This window comes from Neomonachus schauinslandi, chromosome 3 (assembly GCF_002201575.2).
Source record: "Neomonachus schauinslandi chromosome 3, ASM220157v2, whole genome shotgun sequence".
Lineage (NCBI taxonomy): Eukaryota > Metazoa > Chordata > Mammalia > Carnivora > Phocidae > Neomonachus > Neomonachus schauinslandi.
The window spans coordinates 13,474,382-13,490,623 of record NC_058405.1 but is presented as its reverse complement, the minus strand read 5'-3'; the positions used below and the strand labels follow the sequence as shown (position 1 = coordinate 13,490,623).

At 40.6% G+C, this 16,242-nt stretch overlaps 1 protein-coding gene across 5 annotated transcripts in view; it reads left to right on the top strand.

Annotated features, from left to right (window-relative positions):
• Positions 1 to 15,221, top strand: part of MBNL2 (muscleblind like splicing regulator 2) — a 156,901-nt gene extending 141,680 nt beyond the window's left edge. For 4 of the 5 annotated variants that reach the window (XM_021696030.2, XM_021696029.2, XM_021696028.2 and 1 more), the window contains one exon: positions 12,440 to 12,531. In XM_021696030.2, coding sequence (XP_021551705.1) covers positions 12,440 to 12,454 — 15 coding nt within the window. In that variant the 3' untranslated portion in view covers positions 12,455 to 12,531. Of the gene's footprint in view, positions 1 to 12,439 lie in introns of all 5 variants that reach the window. The other variant, XM_044913531.1, reaches the window with a different exon arrangement.
• The last annotated feature ends 1,021 nt before the right edge of the window (positions 15,222 to 16,242 follow it).

The window sequence follows — 16,242 nt, the reverse complement described above, 5'->3', positions numbered from 1 at the left end:
ATTGTTACACCAAAATTATTTGAAGAGGCCAGAGAACCACTTTAGTTATGAGAATTCGGGAGAAGAGGAATTACTTGACTCGATTCCTACTGTTCACCTTTTCTTTGCTCTTCTCTGACCCCTGCAACATGAAGGATGGCCTTGAAATAAGAAGTTAAAAAAGGGAAATCTAAGGAGTATGTCAAGAATGAAAAGAAAACCCCATTATATTTCTTTGCCTTGGAAAGGGGTGCTTAAGAGTTGCTTTTTTTTTTTTTTTTTTTAACATAAGCTCATAACATAAGTTCCCTGGCTCTGTCTGTGGTGTATGTGAGATCCAGGAGAGGAGAGGTGAAGGTCTTGAAGCTAGAAGTGTAGACATGTGGTAGACGAGACTGGTGTGCACAAGTGTCCATAACTCATGGTTTGCTCTAAGCACAGTGATCTACAAATATTTAGTAAATGCCACGTATACCTTGTCAAAATATTCATGTTTTGTGGCTTAGCCTAGGAAGTTAAAATAGGTGAAATATTACCAAATAAAACAGTGGTCTTATATGCTTCCTACGCCCAAGTACTCACTAAATACCTGATCTAATCCTCTCAACTCATGAGTCAGTGACAGTGTTTGACTCCCACTGTAGAGATGAGGAATACTAAGAATAAGAGGTGCTGAATCACTTACCCATGGTAACACATGGAATGGGCCTAGACATTGGACTTGAACAGGATCTAACTTTAAATTGTGGAAGGTCCTGCCTCTCATACGATGTTAACTTTCTACAGCAGTGGACACTGATCATCAGACACTGATGGCTACTGATGCTTTTGTAATAAAGGATTTTAGTTTGAAAAATGATAAATATGAGTGACAGTCAAGACTTTGATGAATAGAGAAATTCGGCCTATATTTAGTTAGTTGTCAGTGACAGGTCAGGATATGCAAATATAGAAAGGAAAGTAAGTGTATTTGACATCTTCCATATCTTCATCTCATCAAAATCAGGTTTATTACCAACACAGATGGAGTGCCCTACAGATCATATAATATTTAAGTGCACAATATTACTATTTGAATACCCATTTAAATAGAAGCTGAAGCCAAATTTTATTTATCCCCTTCTCTTTTAAGGGAAAGGAACCAACACTTACCAATAAGCATTATTACACATCAGATACTTGCTGTACATTATTTCATTTACTACTCAACAGAACTCTGTGAAGTGTTTTATCCATTTTCCAGAGGAGAGCAAATCTTAAAGAATAACTTAAGATTCAAGCAGGTAGGAAGTTGACTGGACAGTTTTAGAAATCAGGTTTGCCTGCCTCCAAATCCTGTTCTCCTGTGTCTCCACCACATTTGAATGAGATTGGAGCTTGTGGTCAGTGTAGGATCGGGATGAACTTCTTTATATGGTTCCCTTAAAAACTTCTAACTATTGAGTTTCACTATTAGTTTTTGAAGTTTTAACCATTTAAGAAGAAAGTTCTAATAGAAGCAAGCCTTTTTGAAATCCAAGTTCAATATCATAAACAGTCTGAAAATACTGTTGCTTGATGAAACCACAAGGAAATTCAAATTTCAGTCCAGTAAACAAGAGCTAGAAAGCAGATGGACAAGGGCACCATCTCACCCTTTCCCAGAATGGTAGAGTGGCAAATAACTTCTGGCTGGAAAGAGTCTACCAAGAGGTGTCCTCTCAACCAGGACTTTCTCAAACAATGGTAATTTAGAAAGAGAGATACTGTTTTTCTCCACGGTCTCCACAGAACCTTACCTTCATACCAGTCTCAGATTAATTGAACATCACTACTTGGGAGTGGTTGTTTGGGGTGGCCTGGAGGAGGCAACTCAAAGGAGCCGCTGGGAAGTTGTTTGGTTGTAAGCAAAGCAGGGAGTGAATTAGAAAGTGAACCTAGCAAGTTGCTGATGACTCAGGTGTGACACAGAGAGCCAGGGATCCCGTTTTGAAGCCAAACATAGGAAGGAGAGAGAGAAGCAGGAAATAAGCATTGGGGTAAAGGGGGAATAGGGAGTTATTGTTTACTGGGTACAGAGGTCTGTTTTGGAATGCTGCAGAGTTCTGGAGATGGCTGGTGGTGATGGTTGCTCACGGGCGAGTGTATTAACGCCGCTGAACTATACATTTAGAAATGGTTAAAAGGGCAAATATTAAGCTATGCCTGTTTTACCACAAATTTTAAATTGGCCAAAAGATCTGAGTAGACATTTCTCCAAAGAAGCAGGGAGTAGGATTGGAAAGAAAATGTCTGATTGTACTTCTATTAAATCCATAGCACAGAGTTATTCTTTTTACATTAAAAATTCTCTTGTTGCTGTGTTTTCCTTTAAGAGTTTTCATAAAGCAGGTACCTGAGTGCAAATGCAAATCCTTCCTCAGTGAGCCATCCTTGGTGGAAGCTGGGTCTATCCTGAGATGCCAGGCCATAACAGAAACCCACTGTTGACTCAGCAGCAACGCACCTTCATACCTTTTCTCAACAGACATTTATTAAGCACCTACTATGTGTAATTCAGAATTCTGGGAATACAGAATCGAACAAAACAGTCCCTGTTCTCCTGAGTCTAACCTAATAAGGGAGACAGGCAGTAAACCAACATGCAAATAATTCCTGTCAAAGTGATTATCAACTAATAAGGATCATCTCGAAAAGCAGAAATGCCAAAAGGATGGTCTTAGCCACTGAGTTTTGACAGAGGACAGCAATAAAGAAATAAAAGAGAATATAGGTGCTTTCTTTGTATTTTTTCTTTATTTGGGGGGTCTCCATTTTGCCATCTATTCTACCATGGTATTTTGGCTCCTCCTCGCAGTTGTTAGGGAAGACAGATGGTAACCTGGTGTAGCTCCCCACCAGAGGTGTCCGTGTGGTAACGGGCAAAGTAGGAAACTGAGGCTCAGAGGGTCACCAAGCTTGTGGGTGGCACAGACAAGCCTCCTGAAATTCCACTCCGGGACTCTGATTTTTCCTTTGCACCATGATTTTACACACAATTAAGTAGTTTTCTTAACCAACCTCTCTCTCTCTCTCTCTCTGATACACATACACAAACGTACAGGCAAAGAACTAAAATAGAAAAAGACCACTGATTTTGCTGGAAATGTTGTTAGATGGCAGTGTCATCCTACCGGTTCCCAAAATGTACAAGATGATTACGACACACAGAGACATGCTTCATGTGTCACACTAATCTCACTGTTCCTTTTGCTGAATCTTCGCATTTACTTACTTTCCTGCCTTTAGTGTCCTAAAAGCCAGTTGTCAACAGGCTGAATTATACATTCTGCTCCACAGTTAAAATGAGTACTACAGCCAAAATGTGCTCAGGATTCTAAGTCCGACATAATGGTGGTGGATACAAAAGCAGGGTATTGAGCAGGATTGAGGACTTGATGTTGAATCCAACAGGATCTTGTTTCTGTGATTTTTCTGGGCCCAAATCCTCAATTTATTACTGGGAGTAAAATCCCATATTGAAAAGAGCAGGTATAAATGACTGCCCTTGAAATTTCATTTCCATTGCTGCATAAACTTTTTTAAAGGTATAAAAAAGTTTTCTTGGATTCCACCTTCATGCCCAGAGGTCACCTTCAGTGAAAGAGCCTCCGATGTGGGTGGCCTATTTAATCCCAGATAGCTTCCCATGCCACGCATCTCAGGGAAAATATTCTAAATGTGATAGTTTTAGAGAAATGTTTTATAATTTTTCTTATAATGTTTTAGAGTATTTTCTTAAATAGTGTGGCCCAAATATTATCTATTGTTTCTTGATACAGTAGAGGAATTTAGCCTCCTTTAATACGTAGACAGGCCCTAATTTTAAAAATGTTTGTTCAGAATTCCCTTTGTCACTTGGTTTAAGACTCAAAATAATTTTCCTATAGAGACAGTGATGAACTGGATGGTAAGGTCTCCGGGTTGGCCTATCAGAGTTTACTTCACTCGCGACATTGCTCAAGGATAATACTATATTAACAGCACGGAACAGGCCACATACCGCGTACATAGATGTTTCTGTATCTTTGAGATTCAAAACAGAGGCCAAAAGCACATGCCTAACTCAAAGCCCCGGACAGCTATGTGATGGAAAAGTCCTTCACCTTCTCCACCTGCCGGAGTAGAGGAACCATCACCCCTGTGAATTCCGTGATTCGGATGTTCGCCGGGGAAGTTTGGTGGGGTGGGGATGAGATGTACGGTATGGAGTCAGGAACGTTGGGCAGGAATAGGAAGAGAAAATCTGGGACTTGTCCCTGCCAGGCAACCAGGGACTTTCATCCCCCCCCCCTGCCCATTTCCCATGGATGCCATATTTGATCTGCCTCCTTTTTTCCTGGCTATTGTAGGGGCCCTTCCAGTCTAGGATTTGGTTTGGTTTTCCTGTTGTTCTGACCTCCTCTGGCACTTGCAGAGCAAACACGGCCCCATAGCTCCTCTCTTCCTGAACAAGCACACAACACTCCTGAATGTGTTTTTGTTTTAAACACTTAGCACTGGCGGAAGCACGAGGAACGAAAAGTCTTCCCTGTGCCTTTTCCTGCTTCCTCATTTATTATCCTACAAGAGAAAGAATCACCCTTGGGTGATGTACGGATTTTTAGACAATCTAAGGGCTAGATTCCTGTCTCACTGTAAAAGCAGCAGAAATGCTCCTCAGAATTCCCTCCAGGGAATTGGACTGGTTGAGGCTGGGTGTGGGGTAGAGAAGGGAATCGTGACTGAAGTCTCACCCCATTCTCACAAGAGTCTAGATTTTTCCACGTGTGACATGGACTCATGCGAAGAGTGCAGTCTTATTCAAATCAAAAATTTCCCTGTACCTATTTTGTCCAGAATAATATAAATTGTCAGTGTAGACCCTGGTCAGTAATCTTCAGTGAGGCCATCGTTACTGCCTTTTGTGCAGAAACTCAATTATTAATATTTTTAAGTGATAGTTTTTCATACATTGAAGGGTATATCTGAAAAATCTTTTTGTTCGACTAATTGGAAGATATTAGAAATGAGTCCTCAACAAAATGATGTCATTAAAAACAAAGGAATTAGAACTTTGAATGTAAACTTTCCATTGATGACAGAGGACAAAACAATAATCCTGACTGTACTGCTCTTTAAGGTCTGCTAAATACTGGGGGCGTTTGGGCCAGCCTCAAGTTGCCCTTCTCAAGAGTGAAACCCATCGTCATGTGTGAGAATTTTCTCCCACCACCCCAAAATGTGCCCTTCCTATATTCATAAAAATTGTTTTGAAAACAAGGCAAATATGGCATAAGACGCTGCCTTCTCTCAGAACAATACTTCCCCCAGATAACGAATAGGACTATTTTCCAAAGTGTCTTTTTATATACCGCTCATTACCTTTGAATTGTTTATGCACTTCAAGTTTACACATAGTCTTGAAATCGGCCAAAGTGCCTAAAAGTGTTCATTTATTAACACGTATCGTTAGACTTGCTCTGATAATGTTATGTTCACAGAAACCAAAGACATTTGCTTTTGGCTTTGGTAATCCATACTGTGATGAAGTCCAGAATTATTTTGTAGCCAAAACTCTACAAATGTCCCTCCGCCTTTGTACAGTTTACTTCAATCAAAATGCTTCGTAAGTTTGGCCTCTCAGACAAAATCGGGGAATTTCAGACAGTAGCAACTGCCATAGGGAAGAGGTATGGAGTACTAGGAAAAGATGGAGAGAATATTAAGCAGCGGAGAGATTGGGGGGTGTGGGGGGGTGCCGGGAGATAGCAGTGAAGAGAAACATGCATGACAGAATAAAAAGAAAATAACTGTAGGAAAAAAAAAAAAGCTATTAGGATGGCGAGCAACAGGCAAGCCTCCTTAGCTTGGCCATAGTTTTAGGAAATTCCATTCGGTTTTCAGTTTTAAAATTAATAATTAGTTCTGTTTAAGGAGAGAGTGAAACATTCTCTTAAAAATTACATTCCAAGGAAACAGGGCCTTCTAACTGTGGAAGAAGACTTCTAAGGAATCAACCAAGTCTAGAAGTTTTCTTCAGGTGGCATTTTTGTTTATCTGCCATGTTTCCATATTTGTGAGTGATTCTTCCCCCAGCCTGGAAGATTTTTCCTCTTACCTGTCTATAACAGGGAGTAGGGGAAGGAGAGGCCTGTTTGTTTTCCTTGGATATTTCCAAATCCTTAACTTGCCCGAAAGACAGCAGAGATACCTATTGTCCAGAGGGTTCCTCTCCTTGCCGCCATTTCTGTGTCTCGCTTGTGAGTGGTCTGTTGGCCACCTGCTAATACCAGCATTGTGGTCTTGAGTCCTCAGTAAATGTTGACTCAGCCCTCCGTGCACCCAGCAGTTAATAAATGCCTCCTACGTGCCCAGCCCTATCCCAGACATTAGGGATATAAAGGTGAATAAAACACTGCCTCATTCTTAGAAAACTCAGTTTTGCCACAGACCCAGTTAATGCAACAGCCTTGCTTGGAAATGTCCACTTGAGATCCCTTGCGAGTGCTATTCAGATGCCTTCAGATTTCGGCAAAACCACACGAATATTTTATAAGGCATATTTTATCCACATCTTCAAACCCCACACTACAAAGACACTATTGGATGGCTCTCCGCAGGAGGACTGAAGTCAAACCTTATTCCTCTCTTCTAATTGTTTTATGGTTTGGATCCATAGGAACAGTTGGGTCTTTTTACTGAAACGATTTTCCTATCAATTAAGCCAAGCAATAAGCGTTCTGGCATACTTTAATATTGAGCTAATATTTTAAAAGACAGCTCTTCTGATGTCCCTGAATCTTTGTAATGAACATATTTATATAAAAAGTGTGAATATTTCTAGAAGTCATAATTATTCATATGTTCAGTTCCTGGATATCCGTCACAAGGTAGAAAACTCAGAAAGTGGTAATACTTGGTGCCTCTGAAGCCCGGGAGAAATGCTATGTTGACTTGTTTTCTTTGACCCCATCTGGCACGAGGGCTAGTCAGTTCAGCAGTTGAGTTGATGGTGCTGACGCACTCAAGTTCAGTGTTTCAGCCTCTGCACAGACTGTTTGGCTTTCAACCAAGTGCATTTCTCACTCTAGTCAGTTCTTTTTCAAGTGTCCAGCAAGGGTCAGGGCGTATAGATGGCTCAGCCAAAATCTATCATCATCTTGGAAGAGACAAGGCAATGTGGGTATTTCATATCTGATGAATCAGTAAAGGGAGGGACAGTAGTTTTTTCTTAGAGGGAGCCTGTTGGTCAAGTACCCTGTTCCTTTGGGTGAAAGTGCGATGTGTGCAAGTTGCAGGATTAACTCCCCATTAGACCTCCTCCCCCGTTCCCGCCCAGCAGCGGTGACTGCTGGCTCCCTCCGTGTTGCCTACAGCCTTGGCCTCTGCCGGGCTCAGGAAGCTAGCGATCCAGGCTTAGTGGATAGCTCCTCCCAGTAGGTAAGGCTCAAAGAGGACACAGCCTAAAGAGATATTTGGACCACACAGTTATTTTCTGTAATGAGAATTAGTTGCTGAATTTCCAGCTTCTTTTGGAAAATGGAAAGGTCAAGCAGTGTAAAGTCAAGTGGGTTTCTGCACATAACAACTGGCTGGAGCTGATTAGCTGCTCCTCCATTCCTTGTAGGCACGGGGCCTTCCATCTGCCACGCTCCCTACCTGACCCACTCACTCACGTGCACTTCCTGCTGGGGCCCCCCAGTCAGTAGGTTTACCATACAGGGACCCAGTCTTCTTTTTAATAAACTTGACTGCCATTGCACCACGAGTCAGTGGTAGGCACTTCACCAAGGACGCAGAGATTATTAAACGACTGCCCACCCACACATTTCATGGGAAAGCAACCCATCTGATGTTCCTTGGGGCCATTCACGCTTTGTCTACAGTAAATAAATATTAGGCTACTTGTGTACTGGGTTCGTATGGGAACAATTTAAGGATGTGGATGAAGCAGAATCGTCCGATTCTGAAATCCAACCACCTGGAGGACATGCTAATTAACAAATAGATTCCACTGCAGCCAACTTACATTTTTGCATCACAGATACTCTTGTTCCAACCAGAGGGTCCACCGAAGATTCACGCATGCACTAGTGCTTTGAGCTCAAGCCTGTCTTTGTTTTAAAAATAGAATTGCCGATTTCGTGGGCATCAGCTAGTCCCATTTTTTGTGTGTTCTCCTTTTAGTCGAGAAAGGAATGAAAAGTAATCCGTTCCAAAGTTCAGAATTTTGATTTACCATACCAGATTGACTAAAATCTTATGTTAGCCGTTTATCCCCCTTGTTCATCATGGTTCTCCTTATATGAGAAGATCCTTAAATTTAAGAGGCGAGTCTGTCAGAAAGATGAACAGAAGTACATCCTGTTCAATACATTTGATTTTTGCCCTGTCATATATGGTGCCAGGGTCCTCAGAAGCTGAATAGCGGACCTGTGACTGGGGCGGGGCTTCCGCCGCCCTGAGCAGACGTGGGTGCGACATCCGTCTGGAGGAGGCCCCAGGGTAGGGTGTGGTTGGCCACGCAGGCAAGGCCTTCCTGGGGAGGGGCCCCGCAGCCCCACGGTCCCTCCGCGGTTTCTACCCATCCGCACAGTCGCTGCTCGCTGTTTGCTCTAGACCCCGCCCCATGGCCGCCCCTTTCCCTGGTTCCCAGGCTCCCACCGCGGTTCTGAGCACTGATCTCCACTGGCGCCGTGAGAGGTAGAGCCTTCGGGACCACTGCTTCCCCTGGTCAGTGCAGACTGTCACTACACCCTGGAGGGGACTCCGTGCCAGCAGGAGGAGTGAGCTAACATCCGTAACTCACACTGGCTTGCACAAGCACTTTTACGTCGTGCAAACTTGCGCTGCCTTCTCTATGTCTACAACAGTATGACTGGCAATACTAACCTAGCTCTCAGGGTTCTGGCAAAAACCACTCACAGCCCCCTGGAAAATCAAGGGGGCATCTATTGAAATTAAAACAAAACCCACAATGAGGCTTCAGAGAGGGGATTTCTGGGGGATCCAACGTGGTAGCCATCTGACTTACACTCGCTCTGGCAGACCCCAGGAGAATTTTCCATTGCCCCTTCCAAGAAAACACAGGCTGCAGGGCCTGGAGGCTGAGAAAGGAACTTTGGTCTCAGTTTTGGTGAGCACAGGGCAGGAAGGATGCCGATCAGCCGGTCTGTCGAGGTCACTTTGGTGAACTGTGATTTAATTAACTGTACTTTAAAATGGACAGGCTCAGGATCAGGACTTGTCAATATCAGATTCATAGCCCATGTTTCAGGGCCACATATAAAGACAGCACAGGCAGGGAGGGGCAGAGGGAGAGGGAGAGAGAGCGAGAATCTTAAGCAGGCTCCACGCCGGGTGCAGGGCTCGATCTCACAGCCCTGAGATCATGACCCGAGCCGAAATCAAGAGTGGGACTCTCGGCCGACTGAGCTACCCAGGCGCCCCCAGCCTGCTCTTTTAAGAATGCACGTTTCGTACCTATATTGAAATACTCAGACACCCTCTAAAGGTTTTGATCCTGCTGCCCATTAAAATTACAATGGAGATTGAAGATGTTTTTATGTATAGAATATATTTCATATATCCATGTAAAGTTGGAGAGGCGGGCGCCTGGGTGGCTCAGTTGGTTAAGCGACTGCCTTCGGCCCAGGTCATGATCCTGGAGTCCCGGGATCGAGTCCCGCATCAGGCTCCCTGCTCGGCAGGGAGTCTGCTTCTCCCTCTGACCCTCCCCCCTCTCATGTGCTCTCTGTCTCTCTCATTCTCTCTGTCTCAAATAAATAAATAAAATCTTTAAAAAAAAAAAAAAGTTGGAGAGGCAACAGGGAAGCGCACAAATGGACCTATTCATCTGATTTTAAATTATGTTTCTTTGGTGCAAATTAAAAATATAATCTGACTAAAGAAAACCCATATTTAAAACTAGACAGAAGAGCCCTCTTTCCCTTGAAATGGCTTCTCTACACTCTTCCGCCCGTACACCTAATTCCCCCGCCCCCCCCCCCCCCACGGCTCTTCTCTTCCCTCCAGGGCTATCCCCCAGCTGGAAACTGCCCTGTCCCCCCGTGGGCCCTCCGGCCTGTAGTGTCTCACGTCACACTAGTCTCCTGACATCAGAAACAGCAAGCACATGGGCCGCAGGTCATTTCAGAGACACTCATAGGTAGCTGCTTCTCATCTGGAGTCGTGTCTGTATTTCCAGACTCTGTCTCCGCCCGCCCCGCAGAGAACACTTAATTCAGATTGTACCAGCGAGCTCTATTTCTCAGAAAAAAAAATTAATAATCAAATTATGTTTTCCTGAAAAATGCTACCACCCAAAAAATGAAACACTCACAGCTTTCTTACCTTCTAAAATCAAATCTCTTGGACCTCTTGAAGCTTGCAGCTGCCAGGAGAGTAATTCTTTTTTTTTTTTTTTTTTTTTAACACCGCAGAGGTTAGTCCATAAGGTAGCCGAGGATAGAGACCAGGGTAGAGCCAGAGTTTCCTGGCCTGGACACCAGGCCGCTGTAATAGCAGACAGCTTGATAACGTATCCGCTATTTGTGTTTACTCTTTATCCATATAATGTATCCGATGTAGGCTGGGGCAGAGGGGAAGGACAAGCTGGGTGAGTCCAGGTAATGCTCCGAGTGAACTCCAAGGTTAATTTACCATTCACTTAAACCCAGGTGGTTGTACATGTCTCTCTGTTAGGTATGAGTCCAAAGCATTGCTGTAACTAATTTCTATAATAGCCCGTTGCTAGGCTTTCTGTAGAATACTTTTCTTTCCGGGTGCTTAAGAATATCATTCTATATGGCAGTTTAGTGTCACTTACTAAGCAAGGATGTGAATATATTCCAAAATATATATTATTTAAGAATTTGCAAGATTTTGTGCCATAAATATCTTAGAGAGAGTCTTGCTAAAGTAAAAGGAAAGAAGAAAGAGAAGAAGACACAATTTGATGTCCCGGGCCATGTTCTTAATTTGGAAACCTTACAGATAGTATTGAATTGAAGCTAAGGGATGAAATAGAATAATTCCTATTTAATAATCAAATATCTGAACCCAAAAGTGAAGTTATAATAGAACCATCTGACGAATTTGATATTGGCAATTGGCAGTGGCTATTCCAAGATACTGGGATAATATTTACATATCAAATCATTACATCTCATTTTTATTTGTCTATCATTATACGAGACAATGCAATTTTTCCCAATTAATTTTAAATTCTCAGGAACTTTGAAGTTTTGAGTTTCCATTTAGTATAAATATTTAATATAAATGAGTTCTTCCTCTACTTTTATCACTTCCATATAAATCCGTACATTCCAGTAAATTAAAGGATATTCCTATTTATTTCATGGGAGGAATTATTTGAGTTGGTACTATTTGAGTATATACTAAAGCCGTTCTTTCCAAACTGCAGGAGCACCCACTTAAAAGGAAAAGTATCCACATACGTGAATTCTAACATAATGGGATGAGAGATTATACATAGAAATGAGGCTTTTATTAGGAATTGGATCCCAGTGTGCAGGAATATTAGCTTGATCATAAAGAATTTTCACTGTTTTTTTTTTTTCCTAAACATAGACTCTCGGCAGTTTAATAAGTAAATATTTCATTAATTGCACAAAGTTTGGTTGAAGCATTGAACAAAGAATATTTTTGTTAGAACTTGTTAAAAGGTTGGCTTTTTAAAAGCTTGTCATTTAGAGGACTGGGTCACACAGGGCAAACTCCCTGTCTTTTGCAAAGGTATGGAGTTGGAAATGAACTTGGAAATCAGGCTCCTGGGACCACGATTTGCATTTGATAGTTTAGCTTTGTCTGTGCTTTTGGATTTATTTAGAATGTTGTAACTGCTTTATTAGAATGTTGTCCCTTTTTCCCTTTGACGTTCCCTGAATTTGAAACTGGTGGTTATTATACCTTGGGAACAAAATTACTTTTGATGGGAACACATCTCTGAATGTTATATGCAAGTTAACAAATAAATAACACTTAACTTATTATACATTTAAAAATATATTTAAACTTTTCCCACAACTTTCCCCGTACAAACTAATTCTCTGATTAGACTCCCTGATCACCTTAGCAAATATTAATTGGATGATAATGGGAACATATCAGAAAGAGACATGAAGCAGAAACTAGAAAAGGAGATCAGGGCCTAAGCACACTGCATGCCCACATACACGCTGTCAGAGTTTCACAGAAAATACAATCGTGTGCATTCGAATCACCATTTGTTACAGCAGCTACAAGGCAGGAGAGCTTATGTGTAAAGTTTTTCGGCATGAAGGGTGGGGATTGCTCAAAATTACGATTGCCTCAAAAGATGAAAATATATCAAAATGAGAAATTGAAGGAAATTCCTATTTGCAAAGAGTAGAACTTAAACTCGTTATTTTCCCTCACAGAAGGATGTCTAAAGCACGCTTGTCTTTTTCTTTAACAGATAATTCTGAAATAATCAGCAGACACGGAATGGAATGCCAAGAATCTGCATTGAGAATAACTAAACATTGTTACTGTACATACTATCCTGTTTCCTCCTCAATAGAATTGCCACAAACTGCATGCTAAATAAAGAATTAGTTCTTCCGGACAGACCACAACTGTAAGAAGCTAGTGCTGCTATATCATATATGAGTATTAAATATGGTATGCTTAGTATATTCCAACCTAAGATAGTTAACTACCTGCGACCAGCTGTGACGTTTAAAGACATAAAGGATAAAGTTTACTTTTCAAGGGTTTCTAAACATAGTTTCTGTCCTAGGAATATTGTCTTATCTCCATAACTATAGCTGATGCAGAAAAGCCCAACCAACGTACTCATTTCGATTGCGAATATTTCCAAGTTAGCAATAAACAATTAGCATTAGTTAAGAAATCTGTTCCGAGGGCAGGTTCGATTCTAACGCCAGTTACTGTCATTTCCTTTACCCACTGGATCAAAGCATATGTTTCGCTTCTTCACAACATGAATGCTGCAGCAAAGGTGAGAAGTGAAGTAAAACTGACGCCTGTCCTTCAGGTCTAAAATTTGAATGGAAATTCAAGCACAAGTATGGGGGACACATCACAGTGTGGTATTTGGTTTGCCCGGAGATGCCGCATTGAATCGTGTGATTCTAGAATAACATTAACTAGATTGAAAAAGAAACTTTGCACGGTATGAACTTCATACCCCACCAAACAAAGTCTTGAAGGTATTATTTTACAAGTATATTTTTAAAGTTGTTTTATAAGAGAGACTTTGTAGAAGTGCCTAGATTTTGCCAGACTTCATCCAGCTTGACAAGAACGAGGCCCATGCCAACAGTCTAATCTAAGGGATTAGTTGGAAAAACTAACTCACCATCCGGTTGCCTGTTACAGAATAACTTCTAAACTAAAAACCTAGTCAAACAACGAAGCTGTAGGTGAGGAGATCTGTATAATATTCTAATTTAAGTAAGTTTGAGTTTAGTCACTGAAAATTTGACTGTGACTTTAATCTAAATTACTGTGTAAACAAAAAGTAGATAGTTTCACTTTTTAAAAAATCCATTACTGTTTTGCATTTCAAAAGTTGGATTAAAGGGTTGTAACTGACTACAGCATGGAAAAAAAATAGTTCTTTTAATTCTTTCACCTTAAAGCATATTTTATGTCTCAAAAGTATAAAAAACTTTAATACAAGTACATACATATTATATATACACATACATATATATACTATATATGGATGAAACATATTTTAATGTTGTTTACTTTTTTAAATACTTGGTTGATCTTCAAGGTAATAGCGATACAATTAAATTTTGTTCAGAAAGTTTGTTTTAAAGTTTATTTTAAGCACTATCGTACCAAATATTTCATATTTCACATTTTATATGTTGCACATAGCCTATACAGTACCTACATAGTTTTTAAATTATTGTTTAAAAAACAAAACAGCTGTTATAAATGAATATTATGTGTAATTGTTTAAAACATCCATTTTCTTTGTGAACATACTAGTGATTGAAGTATTTTGACTTTTGAGATTGAATGTAAAATATTTTAAATTTTGGCATCACCGCCTGTTCTGAAAACTAGATGCACCAACCATATCATTTTTGTTGGAGAAAAAAAAGAAATCCACCATTTTAATTCATGTCAGTCGACGTCTAATGACCATCTTGTATTGTAGATTTGATAACCCCATCGAAAGAAAATCACATTCTAAGTGTGATCTTACGTCTTGCTTGTATCGTGGCATTTGTTTTAATTTGTGGGAAAGTATTGTATCTAATTTGTATTTCTTTGGTAGTTTCATCTTTATGTATTATTGATCTTTGTAATTTTCTCAACTATAACAATGTAGTTACGCTACAACTTACCTAAAACATTCAAACTTGTTTTCCTCTTTTCTTTTTTCTTTCTTTGTTATTTCACTTAAACTCATTGAAAACATAGTATACATTACTAAAAGATAAATTACAGGAATCACTGAAATATTTTTGTAGACTAATTGTTGTCACGGTGTCTTTCTTTTGTTTCATGATTTTGATTTTTAAAATTATTAGCACACAGCTATTTTCAGCCCTTTAATAATGGGAGCATCAGAAACATCACCTGTATCCCCAGACAAATATAGAAGACTGTATTTTTACTATGATATCCATTTTCCAGAATTGTGATTATAATATGCAAAGAGTCATAAATATGCCATTTACAATAAGGAGGAGGCAAGGCAAATGCATAGATGTACAAATATATGTACAACAGATTTTGCTTTTTATTTATTTATAATGTAATTTTATAGAATAATTCTGGGATTTGAGAGGATCTAAAACTATTTTTCTGTATAAATATTATTTGCCAAAAGTTTGTTTATATTCAGAAGTCTGACTATGATGAATAAATCTTAAATGCTTTGTTTAATTACAAAAATAAAATCACCAGTATCCAAGACATGAAGATAGCAATTCAACAAACACTGTAGTTAAGAGATGAACTCGCCACTTGTGTGGGAACTACATTTCACTCTTGGTTTTCAGGATATAACAGCACTTCACAGAAATATTCTTTCAGCCATACCACTGGTAACATTTCTACTAAATCTTTCTGTAACACTTAAAGAATTCCCTCATTCATTACCTTACAGTGTAAACAGGAGTCTAATTTGTATCAACTCTATGTTTTGGTTGTAATATTCAGTTCACTCACCCAATGTACAACCAATGAAATAAAAGAAGCATTTAAAAGGATTTCTAGTCTTCCTCCTTTTTGTGTGGAGACGGATGGATAATTAGCCATACGAAACAGTCTTCACATTCGCGTAGAAAACCTTTGGTGACTTCAAAGGAGAGCAAGCTCTGGTCTTCAAATGGGAGACTGATGGGTTTTGCTTTTAGGTTTGGCTTTTTAACAGTAAGAAAAGCAATTTAAAGGGATCATTTTAGAAGTTCTTCTGAAATTAGAAATAAAGGTAAATCCCACCACTCGGCCCTCCTCTTCAGGATTCTGCCTGATAATGAAGAGAACATTAGTAACCAAATGGGAACAAAATATCCGTTTCATTTAGACAAGAAAGCGCCACCTAACCCACAGGACCGGCAGGCTTCTGGCCAGAGCCTGACTGGACGACATGGCTCACAGCTGTGGCTGCAGAAAGAGGCAGAATGGTGAGTCCTGTTCCCTGCAGACAATCATGGCCAGGCGGGCTAAGGAGACGACAAGAGCTGAGCATGGCACCTGAGGGCAGGTGTTCGGCAAAGAGACTTCCCCACGAGGTGGTGCGCACCTTCTCTCCTTTCTCCTTCCTCAGCCCATTGGGCCCAACAGTATTTCTGAAGGAGGGGGGTATTAGCTGTTGGCTTGGAACGGTCCTTGTCATGCAGAGGTGGGCAGAAATCACCTCCTGTAGAGGGCAAGGGGGGGGGGGGGGGGGGGGGGGGGGGGGGGGGCAAGAAGGTTTCTTTCAGGGCAGGTTTAAAGCCTCAGCCTTCTGAGTGGTTATGATACCCCGTCACAAGGGAGAGTACCAACATCCAACAGATCGGGCAGATGCTTAAATAATAAAGGCGCTTGTAATTTTTAAACTGTGCCATTGGGATTCGCATCTTTGTGGATGTTTGAAAAACTGGCTCTCTCTCTGGACGAGCAATGTTTTTACTGTAATGCAGAAGAAAAGCTGCTATCACATCAGACGCTCATGACAAGAAAACATTCTCTGTTAAGTTCAAGGTATCAACTTTGGGGAACAAGTTGTTATCTTAAGGGAAAGAT